The sequence below is a fragment of the Parasteatoda tepidariorum genome, chromosome 4, assembly GCF_982258835.1.
Source record: "Parasteatoda tepidariorum strain Cologne lab strain chromosome 4, Ptep-v5.0, whole genome shotgun sequence".
Classification (NCBI taxonomy): domain Eukaryota; kingdom Metazoa; phylum Arthropoda; class Arachnida; order Araneae; family Theridiidae; genus Parasteatoda; species Parasteatoda tepidariorum.
In genome coordinates, this window is record NC_141758.1 from 52,333,504 (window position 1) to 52,351,104 (window position 17,601).

The 17,601-nt window shown below is 28.5% G+C and overlaps 1 protein-coding gene across 2 annotated transcripts in view; it reads left to right on the forward strand.

Annotated features, from left to right (window-relative positions):
• LOC107440059 (uncharacterized) overlaps nucleotides 1-17,386 on the forward strand; it is a 78,654-nt gene extending 61,268 nt beyond the window's left edge. Inside the window, exons 14-24 of one of the 2 annotated variants that reach the window (XR_015433059.1) lie at nucleotides 267-464; nucleotides 2,045-2,215; nucleotides 3,160-3,258; nucleotides 5,260-5,349; nucleotides 6,416-6,530; nucleotides 7,141-7,259; nucleotides 9,575-9,685; nucleotides 9,991-10,139; nucleotides 12,824-12,992; nucleotides 16,080-16,171; nucleotides 16,212-16,348. Coding sequence is in view for 1 of the 2 variants with exons in the window: in XM_087161124.1 (XP_087017250.1) it covers nucleotides 267-464; nucleotides 2,045-2,215; nucleotides 3,160-3,258; nucleotides 5,260-5,349; nucleotides 6,416-6,530; nucleotides 7,141-7,259; nucleotides 9,575-9,685; nucleotides 9,991-10,139; nucleotides 12,824-12,992; nucleotides 16,080-16,103 (1,245 nt within the window). In the remaining variant the exon portion in view is untranslated. Of the gene's footprint in view, nucleotides 1-266; nucleotides 465-2,044; nucleotides 2,216-3,159; nucleotides 3,259-5,259; nucleotides 5,350-6,415; nucleotides 6,531-7,140; nucleotides 7,260-9,574; nucleotides 9,686-9,990; nucleotides 10,140-12,823; nucleotides 12,993-16,079 lie in introns of both variants that reach the window. The other variant, XM_087161124.1, reaches the window with a different exon arrangement.
• The last annotated feature ends 215 nt before the right edge of the window (nucleotides 17,387-17,601 follow it).

The following is a 17,601-nucleotide window of genomic DNA, read 5'->3' on the forward strand; positions in this document are numbered from 1 at the left end:
TAAGAATTATCTAAAAACTCTCATAAATTTCATACGGAAATCAACTATTGCTAAAAAATTTAATTATGAATTATGATTCTGTAATAATTCAAAGGATTTGTTTTATTTTTTTAAGCAATATGAAATCTTAATGGATTACTTAATTCAGCAAACTGATACTTTTCTTTTGAATTTTATAAATATTTTAGAAATGACTGATAATGTCAGATTTAATGGAGGATTAATTTCAATTTAATTTTAATTAACTAATGTTTTTATTTTTTCAGGAGCGTGTTGCCAAACTTCAGAGTGAAGGTAAATGTACAAATAAAGAGATCGCTTTCATTGCTGCAAAACTCATTGAGATGCAGTTTGAAGAAGAAGATGCCTTGCTAGCTTCAAAACAGTGTAGTAGTGTTTATCATGCAGTAAAATTTTTAACTCAGCTATGTGAGCTGTGTAATTGTCGATTTCCAATAAATATGGTGAGTGGAATTAATTTCCTTTTATAACATCTCTTAATATAATTTAGAAAAATTGAGCCATGGTGCTGTCTAAAAAACTAAAGTGAACCTTTAATTAACTTCATATTCATATTGTGATGTGAGTCAATAGTTTTGAGGCCAATATTTTTTTACTATCGATTCTGATAATCAATTCAAGGGAAAGCTGGTGCTTTCCCTTGAGGTCGTAAATAGTATTCCCTCCGGACTCTCGTTCTTTACACTGATGGCAGCAGATCTCACTCAGGAATTAATTGTGTGCTTATGAAACAAGTACAGGAGAACATAGATATTATTTTAAAAACCCTTATCACGGTTCAGTTTTTCGTTCTTAGCTTGTTGCTATTAGACAGGCATTAAATCTTGCTTTGGAAGCTGACACGGATGATGTTGATCCTGACAGATAGCAAATGTTCCATACAGTACTCGAGAAATTTGCCTAATATCCTGGATAAATTGGTACTGAATGCTTACCATGGGTTCCCTCACATGTTGGGGTTTACAGACGCAAAGTTGCTGACCTGCTTACTGGGGAAGGTTGCAAACCTCCAACTGCCCTTTCACCGAACTGAGAACTTCTGAGGTCCACTCTCAGTTGTTGGCTTATATAAACAACACTTGAAGGACCCAGCCTGAACGTGCCTAGTGTGCTGTGGAGTCCCGTGGACTGTTTATTGTAGTGCTCCTGTCCAAGACCTGGTAACACTGAGAGTCTGATTTTTAATGGAAACGAGAAGACTTACGCTTCTCCTTCTTAGTTCTACTGATTGATCTTAGATTCTACTGATGTTTTTTTTTGGTAGCTGTTGAATGAGGGGGATGTAGTTTCTTATTTAATTGTGTAGCATGGTCTCCGGTACTTGGTTTAGTTTGTCTAAGCCAAGGGGGATTAGAAACACTATCAATTCAGAGACGCACGAGTCTCCTGAATTTGGAATAAAAGCAAACTCACCTTCATTTTATGATCATGGGGAACATTTTTTAGGGAAACTGACTTGCATTTAGACATCATGAAGAGAAAACTGTCAAAACCAGAGTTAGCTGAACAACAATACAAGTAGTGACCATTTAAATTGTGGTTCCAGTTTAATTTATTTTTATTTAATTTTTCCTCTAGACAGGAGTGCAGAGAGATCCTTCCGAAGCACACTTGGCATGTAACGAATTAGAAACTGCAGATATTGTCGAAAAAATTTACATTTCCACCCAAAAACCATTTTCATCAGCCTTTATTAAATATTTTAAAAATATTTATCAGTTAAAAGTTTTATTTAATATGATCTGTGATAACACACTAATTTTACGTTCTTACAAAGGTAATTAACTTTAATTAAACTACTAAGTAAAAATTAACATGTTCCAAAATAGAGTGGCAAAGTAAATACCAATTTTGTTAAAAAAAAAAAAAAAAAAAAAAAATTAGAACCGTAAATAGATCTATGTGTTGACTTTACTGTTTTTGGAAGAAATTATGTTTATTTGTAACAAAATTCATAATGGTTGCCATTTTGAAAAAACACATTGTTGATTTGTAATATTTTCCATTTACATATCTATTTTAGATGGTATCCATGATTCATTGTACACATCGAGCTTGCAAAGATTGTTTGAAAGCCCATTTTTCAGCTTTAATTCATGATCGGAGCATATTCAGTCTTCTGTGTCCTATTTGTCATTTACCAGATATAACAGATCAAAATATACAGGAATATTTTAATCATCTTGATATGATGGTAAGTTTTTTTTAATTATAATTCACAAAAATATTTTCTGTTTCAGCTGTCCTATCTGTCTTTTAAATTATACACATTCATAAATACATATATAGAAGAATGGAAACGAATTTATAATTATAATACTAAGCAATAAAAATAAGAAATTAACACTGTGCTACAGTGGCAATAATGTATAATAATGTCAAAGAAATACTTAGGATTTTATCCATATAAAAAGACAAACAGCAAAGATCTTAATCTCATTTCATTTGCTTGATTTTAACTCATATATTTGCAACAGTTAACTATACCTAGCTACTAAACAACTCAATTGCCGCTTTAATTTACACATTTGTTGTAGTAGCTTATAATATTTACTTATGTTACACATGGTTTTAATAAATTTCTAATATTTAATCATAAAACATAAAGAAATGTGAAATCATTAAAATTGTATAAAACTTGAATTAGTAAGAAATATTTAAACCACAGATTACAAAATTTTAATCAATTATATCTAATAAGAAAAATATCTAAAAAACTTTATCTAAGCTTTTTATCTTTCAGGAAATTTACATTTTTTTATAGTATTTGTATTACTTCATCATTAAATATTCAGCCTTAATATTTAATCCACCTGCCATATTCAGTAAACAAAACACTATGTATGTCTGATATTTTTCTTATTTGAAAAAAAAAATATTTACATAGTAAATATTTAATATAGTTAATCCTTTGTTAGAAAGTCTATAAAAATTATTGCATGTATAAAAATTATAGAGGTAACACATTTTCTTATTTTTGCTATTTGCATTTAAAATATTATCCTTAGCTCCTTCTAGCAAAGTAGCTCTTCTTCCTTGCATAACTGTTGAAATAGATTTTTTTTTCTGTCTGTAGCCTATGCTTGTTAATGTAAAACTATGTACTAGGTTTATATAAATCATGTATTTTATATATAGCTTAGGAATGTGTTGGAAAGTGGCATTTATGATCTATTTCAACGGAAACTGAGGGATGAAGTTCTGACCAAAGATCCTAATTTTCATTGGTGTTCTCAAGTAAGTTAATTTGTGTAATTTAAATCATTTTAGGCTCTTACAATTTTTTTAAAAATTAAGTGCTTATTTTAGTTTTATTAGTTTTTCTTATCATATATGGTTGTATCAGCATTTTCTAAAATATTAGGTATAGATACTGATTAATGACAGATTGTTATTTTCTAATGCTATAAAATCTCAGTAATTGCAGAGAATTTTAATGTTTGTTTTGTTACTTGCCTATGTTTGTTTGTTTTATTCCTACTATTTAAATAGTAGTGGTTTTTCACAAATATCTTTCTTATACTTTGTATTGACTTTTGTAAAGCTAAAATTGAAGAAAATTTACATGAATCAATAGTATCCCAATTTTGGCAAAATAGTCATTTTTTAATTCATTGACTTTTATGCGAATAATTTTTTTTAAACATTCTTTAATAATAAATTAAATCTATGAATGAAATAAAAAAGAAATCAATTTATATCTTCCAACTAATTTGTTTAATTACTTCATTTTTATTTCTGTGTACTCTTATCAAAAGATTTCTGGACTTATCTTTGACTTGTATTTCTAAATCAATAAATTGTTATAAAATACAGTACAGAACCCGTTATCCGGAAATCAGAAAACCGGAAAACCAAAAAACCGGAACGAAATTCGATAAATTTTCCCGCCATTTTAAAAAAAATATTTTTTTTTCCTCATAAGATTTTAGGATTTTTCGTTCTTTTTTTAAAGATGTTTACTTTACCTTCATTTTGGAAATAATCATTAGTGTATTACTCCATCGTTTTTTCTTCTTTTTAAGATTATTTCCAAAAAAAAAAATTTTTTTTTAGTTGGGTTTAACATAAAAAAAACGGCTTTTTGTAGCGATTCAAAAAACCGGAAAAATCAGTTATCCGGAATAGCGATGGTCCCGATTGTTCCGGATAATCGGTTCCCTACTGTATTCAAATTCTACTCTATAACTAACATTTGAATGCCTATAAAATAGTTATATAATAGAGCATGTTTATTAAAAACTAGTCTGATTACTTTTACAGCATTTCATGCTTTTGGTTTATAAGTCACTTCTTTTTGTTGCATTAAAATCTTATTCCATATTAAAGTAGTTCAAATTAATTGATGCTTGACTGTATTATAATTCTACCACAACAAACTGGCACGAAAGTTTTGCAGAAGAATTTTCTTTTTCATAGGTTGAAAAAAAATTAAACTTGTGAAGTATAAGTGAACTTGTTTTTGGTAAGAATTTCTTACTGGCATACTATTCCTCTTTTTTGGTTCATTGTGATAGAAATCTCTTTAAATAAGTTATATTTTTTATTCATTTCCTTTCTCAAATAAGTTATCTATATACATTTCCCCCTGATTCTCCATTTCGCTTTGACTTTCCTGTCTTCTTTCCCTAAATTGATGGAATAAACTCAACCCGTTCGCTTTACTTTCACTTTGTCCAAGCCAACTCTTGGGGAGATACCTATTTTAAGTTTTTAATGTGGAACAGTACATTAGTCAAGTTGTTGGAGGAATGCTTTATTTTACAGTACATTTGTGTATATTCTTATAATTAAAAATCTTTTTTTTTCTGATTGAGAGAAATAGATATTGAAATGTAGCTATTATAACTTATTCAAGTTTGGGATTTTTAAATCAATTAATCTCAAAATCTTTCACAGAAACGGTATATTAAGTTTTGTTCCTTCTGACTTTCACTGTTTGTAAGATATGTGGAGAAAAAAAAGTTTCTTTTTTTCTGAATTTTTCTTAGTACTGGTGATTAAAAATCGTTTTGTGAGTGAATATTTTAAATTTCATTAATAATAATTGATGAAATTAAAAATAAATGTTGACATAGCTATAAGATATTAGATCAATGTATGTAATAATGTTCTTATAATGTTCCTTCAATCATATAATGTTCTTTTAAATGCTATTCATTTATAAAAAAGTTTATTTGTATATTAATAACTATAAAGAAAGTTTCAATAGTGTCTTATTTTCTTTTGCTTCATTAGTGTTCGTCTGGTTTTATTGCAAGCCCTCGCTTGAAAAAGTTGTATTGTCCTGACTGTTCAGCTATCACCTGTGCATCATGTCATCAAACTGTAATAATATTTCCTTTTATTCTTAATACATAGTTTTGATTATAGAATTATTTAAATAATTTATAAAATCAAATGTGTCCAATATTTATTCCATTATTTATTTTTAATTATGTATATTAATGATGGAAACATTGTTCTTGGGAAAATATAGCATAATATGGACTTTACCTTAATCGGCTTAACATTTCTAAATTCTTTTCAGTGTGCTCAACCACCCCCTCAAAAAATTAAAGTTATGATTCATATAGTAAATAAGCATATACAACTATTTTATATTATTTTCTTTGTTTTAAATGTTAAAAAATTTATTAATAATTGGAATTCTAGATAACTAAATGTGTTAAGTCAATGATGTAAATGCTGCAACTTAAATAATTTAATTGTACATGCAGCAGAAATGGCCTTACTAACATAAATATTGTTTATTAAAACAACATCTATGTTACATTATTGTAAAATTATCAAACTTATCTGTAAAATAATCTGTAAAATTATTATCTGTAAAATTATCAAACTTAAACTAAAGTTATCAAGTTTTAAGTTATTAATCATTTTGAAAATGAACCATTTAAAATTTGTTATGGTGCATTCCAATCTTAAGTATGTTAATGCAAAATATACTTTAACTTTTTATATGAATTTCAGCTTATTTTTTTATGAAAATTTTGATATCAATAGTAAAAGTACATTCACTCTGTTAATATACTTTATATTAGCATTTCGTGTAAAAAGAAAGTTTATTACTTAAAGTTTACACTTAATTTAATATTACAATCATATGCAGTAATAAATATTGTCTGTTATCATGAAATATCAACTGGAAATAAAGAATCATAGTTTAACAGGAGCTCTTACAAAAAAGAAACTGATAATAAAGTATTATTTTATTTATTATTAATTAGGAGTGGTAATTACCAGTTGTAGATCTGTTAAAATGTTATAAAAGTTAATTTATTTTATAACAGTGGTAAAATTAATGATAAGGCTTTATTTAATGTAATCATTTTGCAACAAGTAAAACTGAAAACAAATGTGTTCACCATTTTACTGAAGTCTTGTTTTCTAGTGGGAATTGGAGCATGAAGGTGTTCATTGTGAGCGTTTCCAGCAATGGAAAGACATGCATACACCTGAACCACCTCCTGCTGGCTTAGTTAAATATCTTACAGATAGAGGGATAAGTTAGTTTATAGTTTCCTTTATCTTTTAAAATCTACTTTGCATGAAGGAATTAATTTTAGTGATGAAATTGCTGACGGAAAAAATATCAAATGTAATTGTTAAATTTCCTTTGTTTTAAGCTTTGAAATATCAAGCACTATACTACATCCTGCAAACAAATTTTCATGTATTAAGTATTTAATGTGCAGTGATATTGCTAATGAAAAAAATTTAAAAATCGAACTCTAAAAATACAGACTACTTAAAATGCCATAATTCCAGTTCTCAAAGTTGCATGAAACAAAAAGTTTCATAAAAATTCAGTTCACAAAGCATTATAACTTTAATTTTAAATGCAACATAAATACTTTTCACAAATATACTTTGGTAAAAACTACAAATGAATAAATCCCTAAACTTTGTAACTTAGTAGTTTTGGAAATTTAAAAAAGTCCTAAAAATCTTTACCGTCATATTTTTCTGTTATAGAGCTTTAAATTTATCAGCAATTTCTTTAAATAGATGTAATGATTTAATTAAAATTTTACAAGTTAGTTTAAAATATGATCATAGTTTATTAGGAATTCCTTGCCCAATTTGATGTCTAAGTAACACGAATATTCTTTTTAGCATGTCCTTCATGTGGCCTCATATATAATCAAGCGTGCGCTGGATGTTTAATGTATAAATGCTCTCACTGCAGTCATGAATTTTGTGGGTTTTGTTCAAGGGATGTAAAGAGAGGAAAAGTAAGTTAAATTTTTTTTTTTTTGCATTTTTATTTATGTTGCAATTTAAGAATTAATACTATTAATAAATATACATCTATTGACAGTCTGAGAAATATTACTCTTAAGGAACATTTTCTAAAAGAAATTTATTTACTTACACATTATTCATCAGCTTATCACATTATCTTTTTTGTATGAGAAGACATTTAATTTATTAAGACATTAATACTTATTTCTATGAAATCACTGAAAACATGATGATCTGTTTTTTTAAATTTTTTTAATGAATGTTTTTTATTGTTTATCAAATAAAAATTTTATGCACATATTTAGCAAAAAGCTATTATCAGTGTAATGTTTAAGATGCCAGTGTAATGTTTACAATATTGGAGTCATTGTAAACTGGGTCATATAATGTTATGTTTGATATTTGCAGACAATTATAGTATTAACAATTTTAGTCTAATTTATATTCTTTTTCTATATGTATGCCTTCATCACATTTTAACATTTCCAATTATTATTTTGATGTAGTGAACTTTTCTTAAGTTTGATGTTTGTGATTATCAAATACATAGCTGTTAAAATTCATATTAAAATTTAACAGTAAAAATGTCATCACAAAAATTATATTACAATCAAAAATAATGTACAGTAAGCAAAAAAAAAAAGGAGCACCCTGCGAAAATTTTTGATCTTGTAATTGGATCTAATAGGACTCGATCCTATTGGTTTAGGGGAGGGACCTCAAAATTTCAGAGGGTTGTAGCAATAATCTAGGAAATACAATTCTAATAAGTTGGTCAGGGGAGTAGTCTTAAGTTTGGACCCTTTAATGTTAATTTAACTTTTTGCGTATTTCGTATTTCACCATATTTGGAGAATTTCTTAAGCAAATCGAAAAATTTTTGCTCACAATTATAAAATTGATTTATCATGCCATGCAGTAAATAATTTTAATTATTTATAATTTTTTATTATTTCATTTAATAATAGTCAAAAGAATTCGAATTGTAAGCAATATAAACGTTTGCATAATTTTAGAGAATGTAATTTTGCGTGACAAAATACAAAATTTGAACAATTCCTTAAAATTGAATTTTAAATAAATGACTTTTAAAAAGTGGAATTTTTCAAGGACTGCTTTACCTATTTTGATTCAGATTTTCTATTTCCTCACTCCTTACACTCCTTAAAATTACACTCCTTAAAATGATGTAAAATTTTGCATACCATGCAATTAAAAAGTTTTCTTGAATATTAAAGAAAATAAAAGAACTAATAATAATAAATTACTATTATTAATAATTTTTGCATTGAATTGCCGCAGCTAGGAAAGCCTGGCTGGTAGGGTGTTAGGCACATTAATCCAAGGACTCCCCATGTACAAAATGCTGACTGGTGCACACTAAATCTATCGGGATCACAAAGTCCTACAAGTTCACATTACAAATCAATACCTCTGGGGGTTCAGGTCAAAATTATGATCTGCGACAAGATGGACATTGTGTGAATGTGTTCTCCCTGTACAAGGGGATGTGAGGTATGCATGTTGTCTCCAGATCATCCTCAGGGATGTTTCCTAGATTATCGCCAATAGCCCATTGTGCAGCTCTAGTGTGTCGTAAATAATAGTAAAAAGTATAATACCAAGCATTGAATTATCATTGGATAAACAAATTATATAATTCTGTGCAAAAATGCTTTTGATTTTCTCCAAAAATTTTCGGAATATGGTGAAATCAGCGAAAAGTAAGATTAACATTATGGGATCCAAACTTTGGACCTCTTTTCTGATAAAATTATTGGGACCATATTTCCTAAATTAATTTCTTCAGAGAAAGTATATTTTTGTTTCTTGTTTCGTAATTTTAAATATTGTCTGCGTTAAACAAATTGAGGTCATCACTTTGACCCATTAAGATTTAGTCTTAGTACGTGAAGATACTAATTCTAGATCAAAAAATTATCCAGGTTGTACCTTCATTTATTTTTCTTTTTACACATTGTTTGTAGTGGGCCTTCAGGTTCTATTATGTCTGAGGTCTTGAACTTTTACTACTGACTAACAAAAAGTCTATTATAGCCTTTATGACAGTCTATAGACTGTCTATACTTTTTTGAGAGCACTATCTAAATATTCTCTGACTTGCGACTGGGGGAGGGTAAGATAATTTCCCTTCTGGGCTTTGTATATTATTTAGTAACATTAAAGTTTTCTTTTTACTCTGTATATGTTTTTTTAAAAAGTTTTTTAGTTTTAAAAGTGACGTATAATATTAAGAATGTAAAAAAGTATTTGAATTATTTAAAAGGGATATCAATCATTTCAGGATTGTCAGAATAAGAGCTGTGATTCAAGGGGGACACACGTCCACCATCCATATAACTGTCTTTTCTTCATTAGAGACAAAGAAATCTCTGATATACAGATGCTTTTAGAAGTAAGGATGAAATATTTGTTTAACAGACTACTAATAATATTTCTTTATAATTGTTTAAAGCAGCGAATTGATGCAATATTTGTTAAACAGACTACTGATAATATTTCTTTAAAATTGAAGGCAGCGAATTTTTTGATGTTTGAGAATAAGATAGGTGATAAAAAATATACAGTTTATTAAGGAAATTCTGATATCAGAACTCTAATTTACTGATGTCATAATATCAGATTAAATACTGTTTGCTAAGTAAATTATTTTATTTAAAAAGTTAAATTTAATTATGCTAATCAAGTGTTTAATTTCAGGAAGAATCTGTTGAATACTTAACCATTCCACCAAAAGATCAAATAGTGAAAAGTCGATGCCAAGTGCGCGAGCAAAAGCATATCCATGGAGCCCTATCTGAAGACAGATGTGGTCGTGATATTGTTCCATATTGTGCTGGTCTCTGCAAGTAAGGACATTTCTTCAAATACAACATTAAGTTTTATAGAATATTATAAATATGTTTAATATATGAAAAGTTTGTTTCATTATGGTGATAAGCTACACTTTCCTAACTTAATTTCTTTATAACTGTTTATTACTAGTTTTTTTCCACTTAGTTAACAAGTTTTTAGAATTTCAATAGGTAAGAGCTCATAAACATAATCCTTTTTAAAACATAAATTCTCTTGAACCGTTTGAAAAAGGGTCTTTTAATTACATTACCTGAGGATCATCAAATAAACCTGGTTCTGGTTCATACAGAGTGCAGCAGAAATTTAAAATAGTCAGTGGTAAGTTAAAAAAGCTGGTACCATGAAAAAGTATCACAAAATTGGTTGGATAGTTCTGAAGAGACATGATGTTGAAAAAGTTCTATTTCTTATTTCTTCAGACTATTCAACTGATTTTACTCAAATATTTGATTTTTCTATTAAAAATTACATTGTTCGAGGAGATATAACATATTTTTATGCCTTACAGTTAAATTTTTTTTATTATAAATAAAATTATGGAGAAATTTTAAGAATAGTTTTTTGTGTGTGTGTGTGTGTGATCTTTTAAATAAGCAAGTTCCAGTGATCAAATATATCAAAAAGTAAAAATAGCTTTAAATGACAAATCTTGAAACTGTCTTATTTAGCCATCGTAATATTTTCCAAATTATTGCTAAAAGTTGAAGTGTATTTTTTCTTCGAGAAAAAAAAATTATTTTCAGATTTCATAACTTAATTCATAAATAACTCTAGTTGATGAGCATATTTAAAGCTTGCTTTTAACCAATGACACCAAATGTTGCATTAAATTCTGCTATCAAAACTTTTTAGAGAGATTTTTAAGGTGCTAAATTCAACAATGTTATTTATTTTGAAGAAACTTGAATAGTTCCTAATTTATTCATACCAAACTTTAAATTTAGCAGGAAGGAAAAGATTGCACTCATTGTGATGTTCAGTAGAACAATTGAAAAAGTGGCTACATAGATTCAACATGTTAAATTTATTTGTTGCAAAAAATACACATCTAGAAGTTGTATTAGACTTGTAGTTCCTTCTAGGATAATCCCAATTTTTAGTACTCATTGCTACGAAATCATATGAGAAATTTTCATCAATTACGCATCCTTACTATGCATTTCCAGTTTCCTAAATCAAATGAGAAAATAATGGAAAAACTGAGCAAAAAGTTTAGAAAATAAGAAATGAAATTCTGGCCGATGCAGGGTCTAATCTGACAAATCTAGAATGAGAGATACGCCAGTTTTTTTATGGTGCCTTCTTCAGGGTTTGAACTCTACAGCTCTTGAATGTAAGATATACCCAGTGTCATATTGTGCGTGCTGAATCACACTGTGTAAGTAATACTTTCGTTTTCGTATGCCAGCTAAAGAGGTTTGTGAGAGTCTCTTTGGAATTGCAGGTTGGCTTCAGAACATAGAAATTAGGTAGAATAGGGAAAATGTCATGGGATTTAATCAAAATACCCTAAAAGTTAGGGAAAATGAATTAAGGTACACAAAAGTTCAACTTTTAACAAGAAATTATTTATAATTTAACAAAACTTACTACTTCTTTCTTCTGTAGAGCAGGTTGTTACGAAGCATTGAACTACGAAGCCAAAGGATGAAAGTTCAAATTCCGTCGGTGGCAAGTTGCTTAAAAGTTGTTTTTGTTGAAAGATTCATTATAATTTCCTCTAATTTTTCTTTAATGTTTATGTTGTTAACTATTCAGATTCTTGAATACTACCTTACAGAAAGTTTGACAATTGTATATAAGCTCGCATAACATTTAGTTCAATTGAAAAAAGTCTCAAGTTGAGATTAACATTTTTTTCTGCTGTTTCACCTTTAATAATCCCACACTTATCTAATTTGCATGATTGCAATGTAATTAACTTCATAATAAGAAGAAAATGTGTATTTTCAACTCTAAAAGAAAACATAAGAATAAAGCGTAAATGAAAATTTATTAAAATTTGGACCACCTATTACAAAAATTAGTCTGGAAAAGTCAAAGAGTTTCTGAGTGTTTGTATCCTCACTAAACTTAAAGTGACTATAAAATAAATAACATATTCAAATTGAGTTCTTCAAAAACTATAAAGAAAATTTTATTTAATATCAGACCTTAACACTTGATGGCATTTCTTTGTTAGTAGGTGAAATATTAATTAATCATTAGATCCAAATATTTAATGTCTCTTTGTATGCTTAATTACTGAAAATCAAGCAAAAGTATTTAGTTTTCACTTTAGTTTGAAAGATAATGTTCTTCTTCTTCCTAATCCCCAAAATTAGCAGGGCTAAACAATGTCCATGAAATTCATGACCCGGAGGAAGTCGGACACCAAAAGTGGGTTTTCTAGAATACCCTCTTGTCCAGTCCAGGATATGTTGGGGAGAAGCCTGCATGCTGCAGCACCTGGGGCAGCTTGGGAAGGAAAGATAATGTAATTCAAAAGACCTAAATTAATAGACCCATTTTCTTCTCAATAATGATCAGAACAAATTATTATTTAATGTATGTTGCATTCTGTTGTATTTCTTCATTACGTAATAAAAGTTTCAATTTAAAAATTTGCTTTATTTCATTACTAGCCAAATTTCCTTATTTCTATTAAAGTGTCAAATAAATGTTTTTATTTTTTTAGAACACATTATTATGAGTACTTGGCTGAACTACTGAGGAAAAAGAAGCTCAATTCATTGTCCATAATGACCACACAAGATTTGGAATTCATGCTTCGAAAAAGTCGTGTTTTTGTTCCTGAGAAAGTAAAAGGGGAAACAAGTGAAGAATACTACAAAAGAATAACTCAAGTACAATTTTCATTCATTAGTATATTATTTGATTTATTTGTTATTTGTTACCCAAGTCCAAATTTTTGATGGTTTTCCATCGATGGACCAACATAATCTTGATGGCAACTATTAATAATTCCATCACGAACCATTATATTTTTTGATAGTAACTAACATTAATAACCATCACCTCAATGTTTGGACTGATTTATGATGGTTTAACATAAAAATATCAACTTGTTTTGATAGGTTGTTCATGTTGTACCATCACGAATTTCCATCATAGTATCTTAGAACTTAAAAGTTGAAATGATTATGAACAATCATTCCAATGTAGGTATTCAGACTGATTTATGATGGTCCAACGAATTAAAAATCAAAATTGTTTTGATGGTATATTCCCGAGAACCAACAAGAACTCCATCATGGAAATGTTTAGTTGGAATCATCATGAACTATCTCGGATCATCCATGGATTGTTGGTTCATGAGAGTCAAACTTCACTCGATGGTTAACCATCATAGTATTAAAGTAGCATTTTTCATCATGAAATGATGGAAGTTTGCTGGCATATCAAAAACCATGAACAAATATTTGATGATGTTGGGCTATCGTGAATCGCACCGAAACCAACATTAACCATCAAATTTTTTTATGGGACCTTCAAGAATTTTGACTTGGGTATACAGTCAGGTAAAAGAGGTAAAAACAATATAAATATTGAAGCAAGTTAGATTCCAATCTCAGCAATCACATTGTAGACCCAGAATATACTAGCAATTAACAGATCATGGATTATTCAAGGAAAATACTAAATTTACCATTTTAATTGAATGCACTGCTAATGAAATGATAAAGCAGCCATGTGCAACAGAAATAATCTGCAGCAAGACCAACATTTCTGCATAAACCATAGCATTCGTATTTAATAAACAGCTAGCAGGAGACTAAAGGAGACACTGTTTCCGAGTGCTGCTTTGAAGAGGAGTTAAATTCTAGAACAAGGAATTCCAGAATTTTTTTCTTTCTTTTTTAAATATCCCCAGTTTAATTTTCTAATTACGGGACCGATAACTTCTTCAAATTTTTATCTGCTTTACCTAAAAATTTAATAGGATGTCTATTATTTTTGTAGTTTGCTTTGCATGCAGGTTTTCTTTCTTTTTTCTTGACAAATGGATGGCATATTGAATGAAAAATGTCTTTAGAAATTCTATTAATTAATTAGTCAAAATCAATGAACACAATCAAAAGCATCTAAATGTCATCGAAACTATGTTAATGCCTTTCTAAGCGATAAAAATAAAATTTATCGTCATTTAAGCGAAAGATTGAGTTAATCGTGAATCAAAATTCTGAACATTTTTAAGTCTAGCTAGACAGTGTTTCCCCTACAGCGCGAGAATCTCGCATTAAAAAATGATTACAGCGAGAAATTCGCGCATTCTATAAATCAATTCCAAAATTCGCGAATTTCTCGCATTTTCGAAAAAGCTTCGAATTACGCCATTTAGAATAAAATCCGTTTCACTTTTCTTCCTGGATCTTTCATTATTTTCAACATCTGCCCCGTTATCTAGCTTCCCTATTTAACAGTATTGTTCAGAACCTTTACGAACAACAGAACACAACCACAGAACCCCTTTCAGAACTCATTTCTTTGCAACCACATGTTTACCATAGGCAAGGTTTCTTCATGTCAGACCTTCAAATTTTTTATGTACTAATGTAAGATGGACAAATACCTTGTAAATGCGAAATCTTCTAGGATAATGCTTTAAAAAATTGAAGACGTTAAAAATGTTTTATGATTAAAGAATTTTTTTTTCAAGAGTTTTTGTGTTTCTAAAGATCTCACTTAACTTTTCGAAATCTCACCCTGTTTTTGAAAAAGGGTGAGAAATTCTCACCCATTTTTTTTCTATGATGAAAACACTGACTAGAGTTCTTAAAATACAACAAGACTGCAAGAGCTCTGCTCTGGATAACTATATATGTTCTCATCGTTTTTGACCATTACACGCAGAATTTAACACGATGATATTGTCAAACTAAGATTATGACCAATTTAAAATTAGCTAGAACTTTACAATTTTAGTCAAAACTATTATAAGTTTCAATTGTTTTCGTAGTGCTAAAAAACAGAATTTATCGCCATATTGCGAATTAAAATTTAACGCCATCTAAAATTTTGACAATTTTTTATCTAATTTATAACTGCAACCTAAATTAAAATTTTAACTGCATCTTTCTGCTGGACAAAAATCTAAGCGTCAGCTATTTTTTTGACAGTAATTAACAGGATTAATCGACATATTATCACCAAAGAGAAATTAACTTGCATGGAAGTTTTGACTATTTTGCGATTATAAAAAGTTGTAAAATTTCAACCATAGCTCTTTACCTGTTGACATCAGAAATTTCAATTATTTCCTAACCATTGTAAAAAGAAATCGCCAAATGGAAATAATTTATCGTCAGTCACAATTCCAATAGCTTTCTGACTAGTGTGTTTAATTTTTAACTGTAGATATGTGCATAGTGACAGTACAAGTTACAATTGTTTCTGAACACTAGCTACTTTGCTTAAATTTTAACTATATTTCTGGGCATGATACCAATTCAATTTTTGGCCAAAATAGTTCATTAAGTACACACATAAATAGTATGTACATACATATATTGATCAGAGATACTGTACCTTTATGTGTATGTGCAACGAACGTCATACGTATATTTCATGTGCCTGTATACATGTATATTCTATGTACATGCCATGTATTTATGTGCACATGTACATACAATGCACGTAGATATGTACATACAGTGTATGACGTACGCACAATGCACGCACATACAGGACATACATTGCATGTATGTATATACTTACTTGTAGGATATATAAGTTTTAATATATGCCATCTACGTTTAAAAAAATTTGATGTCGAATATTTTATAACAATCTAAGAATTTGAGCAACTAATGAGTTTAGCTTGAATGTCAATAATCCACAATTCATGTATAAACCATAGTTTTCAGTAATAAACCATTTTTACAAGTTTCAAATCTTATAGTGATATGCTAATTATGTTTCAAATTTTTTAGGTTGTCAACACCACACTGACCTGATGAAATTTTACAATCTTTAATTCTTCAATGAATGTATATATTATGAGAATTACTGTGTACTTGTCTTCAATATATGAATAAGTGGACAGAATATTATGGGCCGTCTTTTTGTTAGTTCTAAGAACACAGAATTATCAAGTTTCCGTATGTTATTGAAGACTTATTGTGTAAATGAACAAAATTCAGAAGAAAACCTTGAAATCATTCGCAAATTATATTTGTTACAAAAATTCATATGAAATCCGTTTTAGAGAAATTATGCTATTTAGATATAAAAGCATTAATAGAGAGATTTTTTGTCAGAAATATCTAAAAACTAGCTTTTAAATTTTGAACAATTTTGCAATTTATTCTTCCAAAGTTCATTGCATTTCCAGAAAGGTAACGTTTTAAGTAAAATTTTATTCTGCAAATTGCAGAGTTGTGAAATTATTTCTTCAGTTTTAATTTTTTATCTTTTGTTAGATAAAATAACTTGAAACAATTTTCAGCATAACATTCATTATTATATCATGTATTAATAGCAAGATAATATAACAAATAAATTTTTGTATTTAACTTCAAGTAATAATTTTAGTGCATAATAATTGCTGTATATGAATTTCAAGTTTTTCAGTGAAATATAAAAGCTAATTTTAATGTTTTGATTTCAAAATCCCACTGTATTTCAACACCAAGGAATCACAACTTTAAACAAAGTTTTAAATGTATATTGTGTGACTTTTTACGTTAAAAATAATTTTAAAAAAACATATAACCAAGAAGCATGAATGGTTTAAAGATTTTCTTCCTGAATTTTACACTGAATGTTGATAGATAAAGAGCTTATATTACTTAAACAAAGCACTATTTATTATGTTTTGGCAACTACGTGCTATTTTTGTGATAACATTGAGCCTGTTTTTAACATCGTATTTCAAAAAAAAATTAACATCTAATCCAGCTTTCTGTTTTAGAACATATATGCTATGATTCAAGCATGCCATGTAGTCAACTAATCAAATTGTATTATAATATAGTAAAGCAATATATATATTTTCATAGAAAAATAACTATTTTTTCATAGATGTTTTGTAAATATTTGTTTCATGACTTGTAGTCTGCCAAGCCAAATAATCTAGTTTTATGAGTATTCTAGTCTCAGAGGATTGTAGATTTTTATTTATTTATTAATGAATTTTAATCACATTTACCTTAACTCAATGTAACCCTGGTATGTTTTTCATTTGAACATTGATTTGTAAAAGAATATTTTGAATAAAGTTTGCTATGTTATAAAGTAACTGCTGTGATATTTTATGTAAAGTTTAAAGATATTAAAACAAGATGTTATGTTTGTTTACAACAGCTGTAAATTCTCAAAGTTCCAAAGGCAAACGAAGTTCACACTTTGTGAACTTTGTTCCCTTCCAGTTCCCTTTTGAGAACTTTGCTCCCAGATATCAAAATGATATGAACTTTGTCCTCTTCTCCACTCACTTAAAAGGGCAGTTTCAGT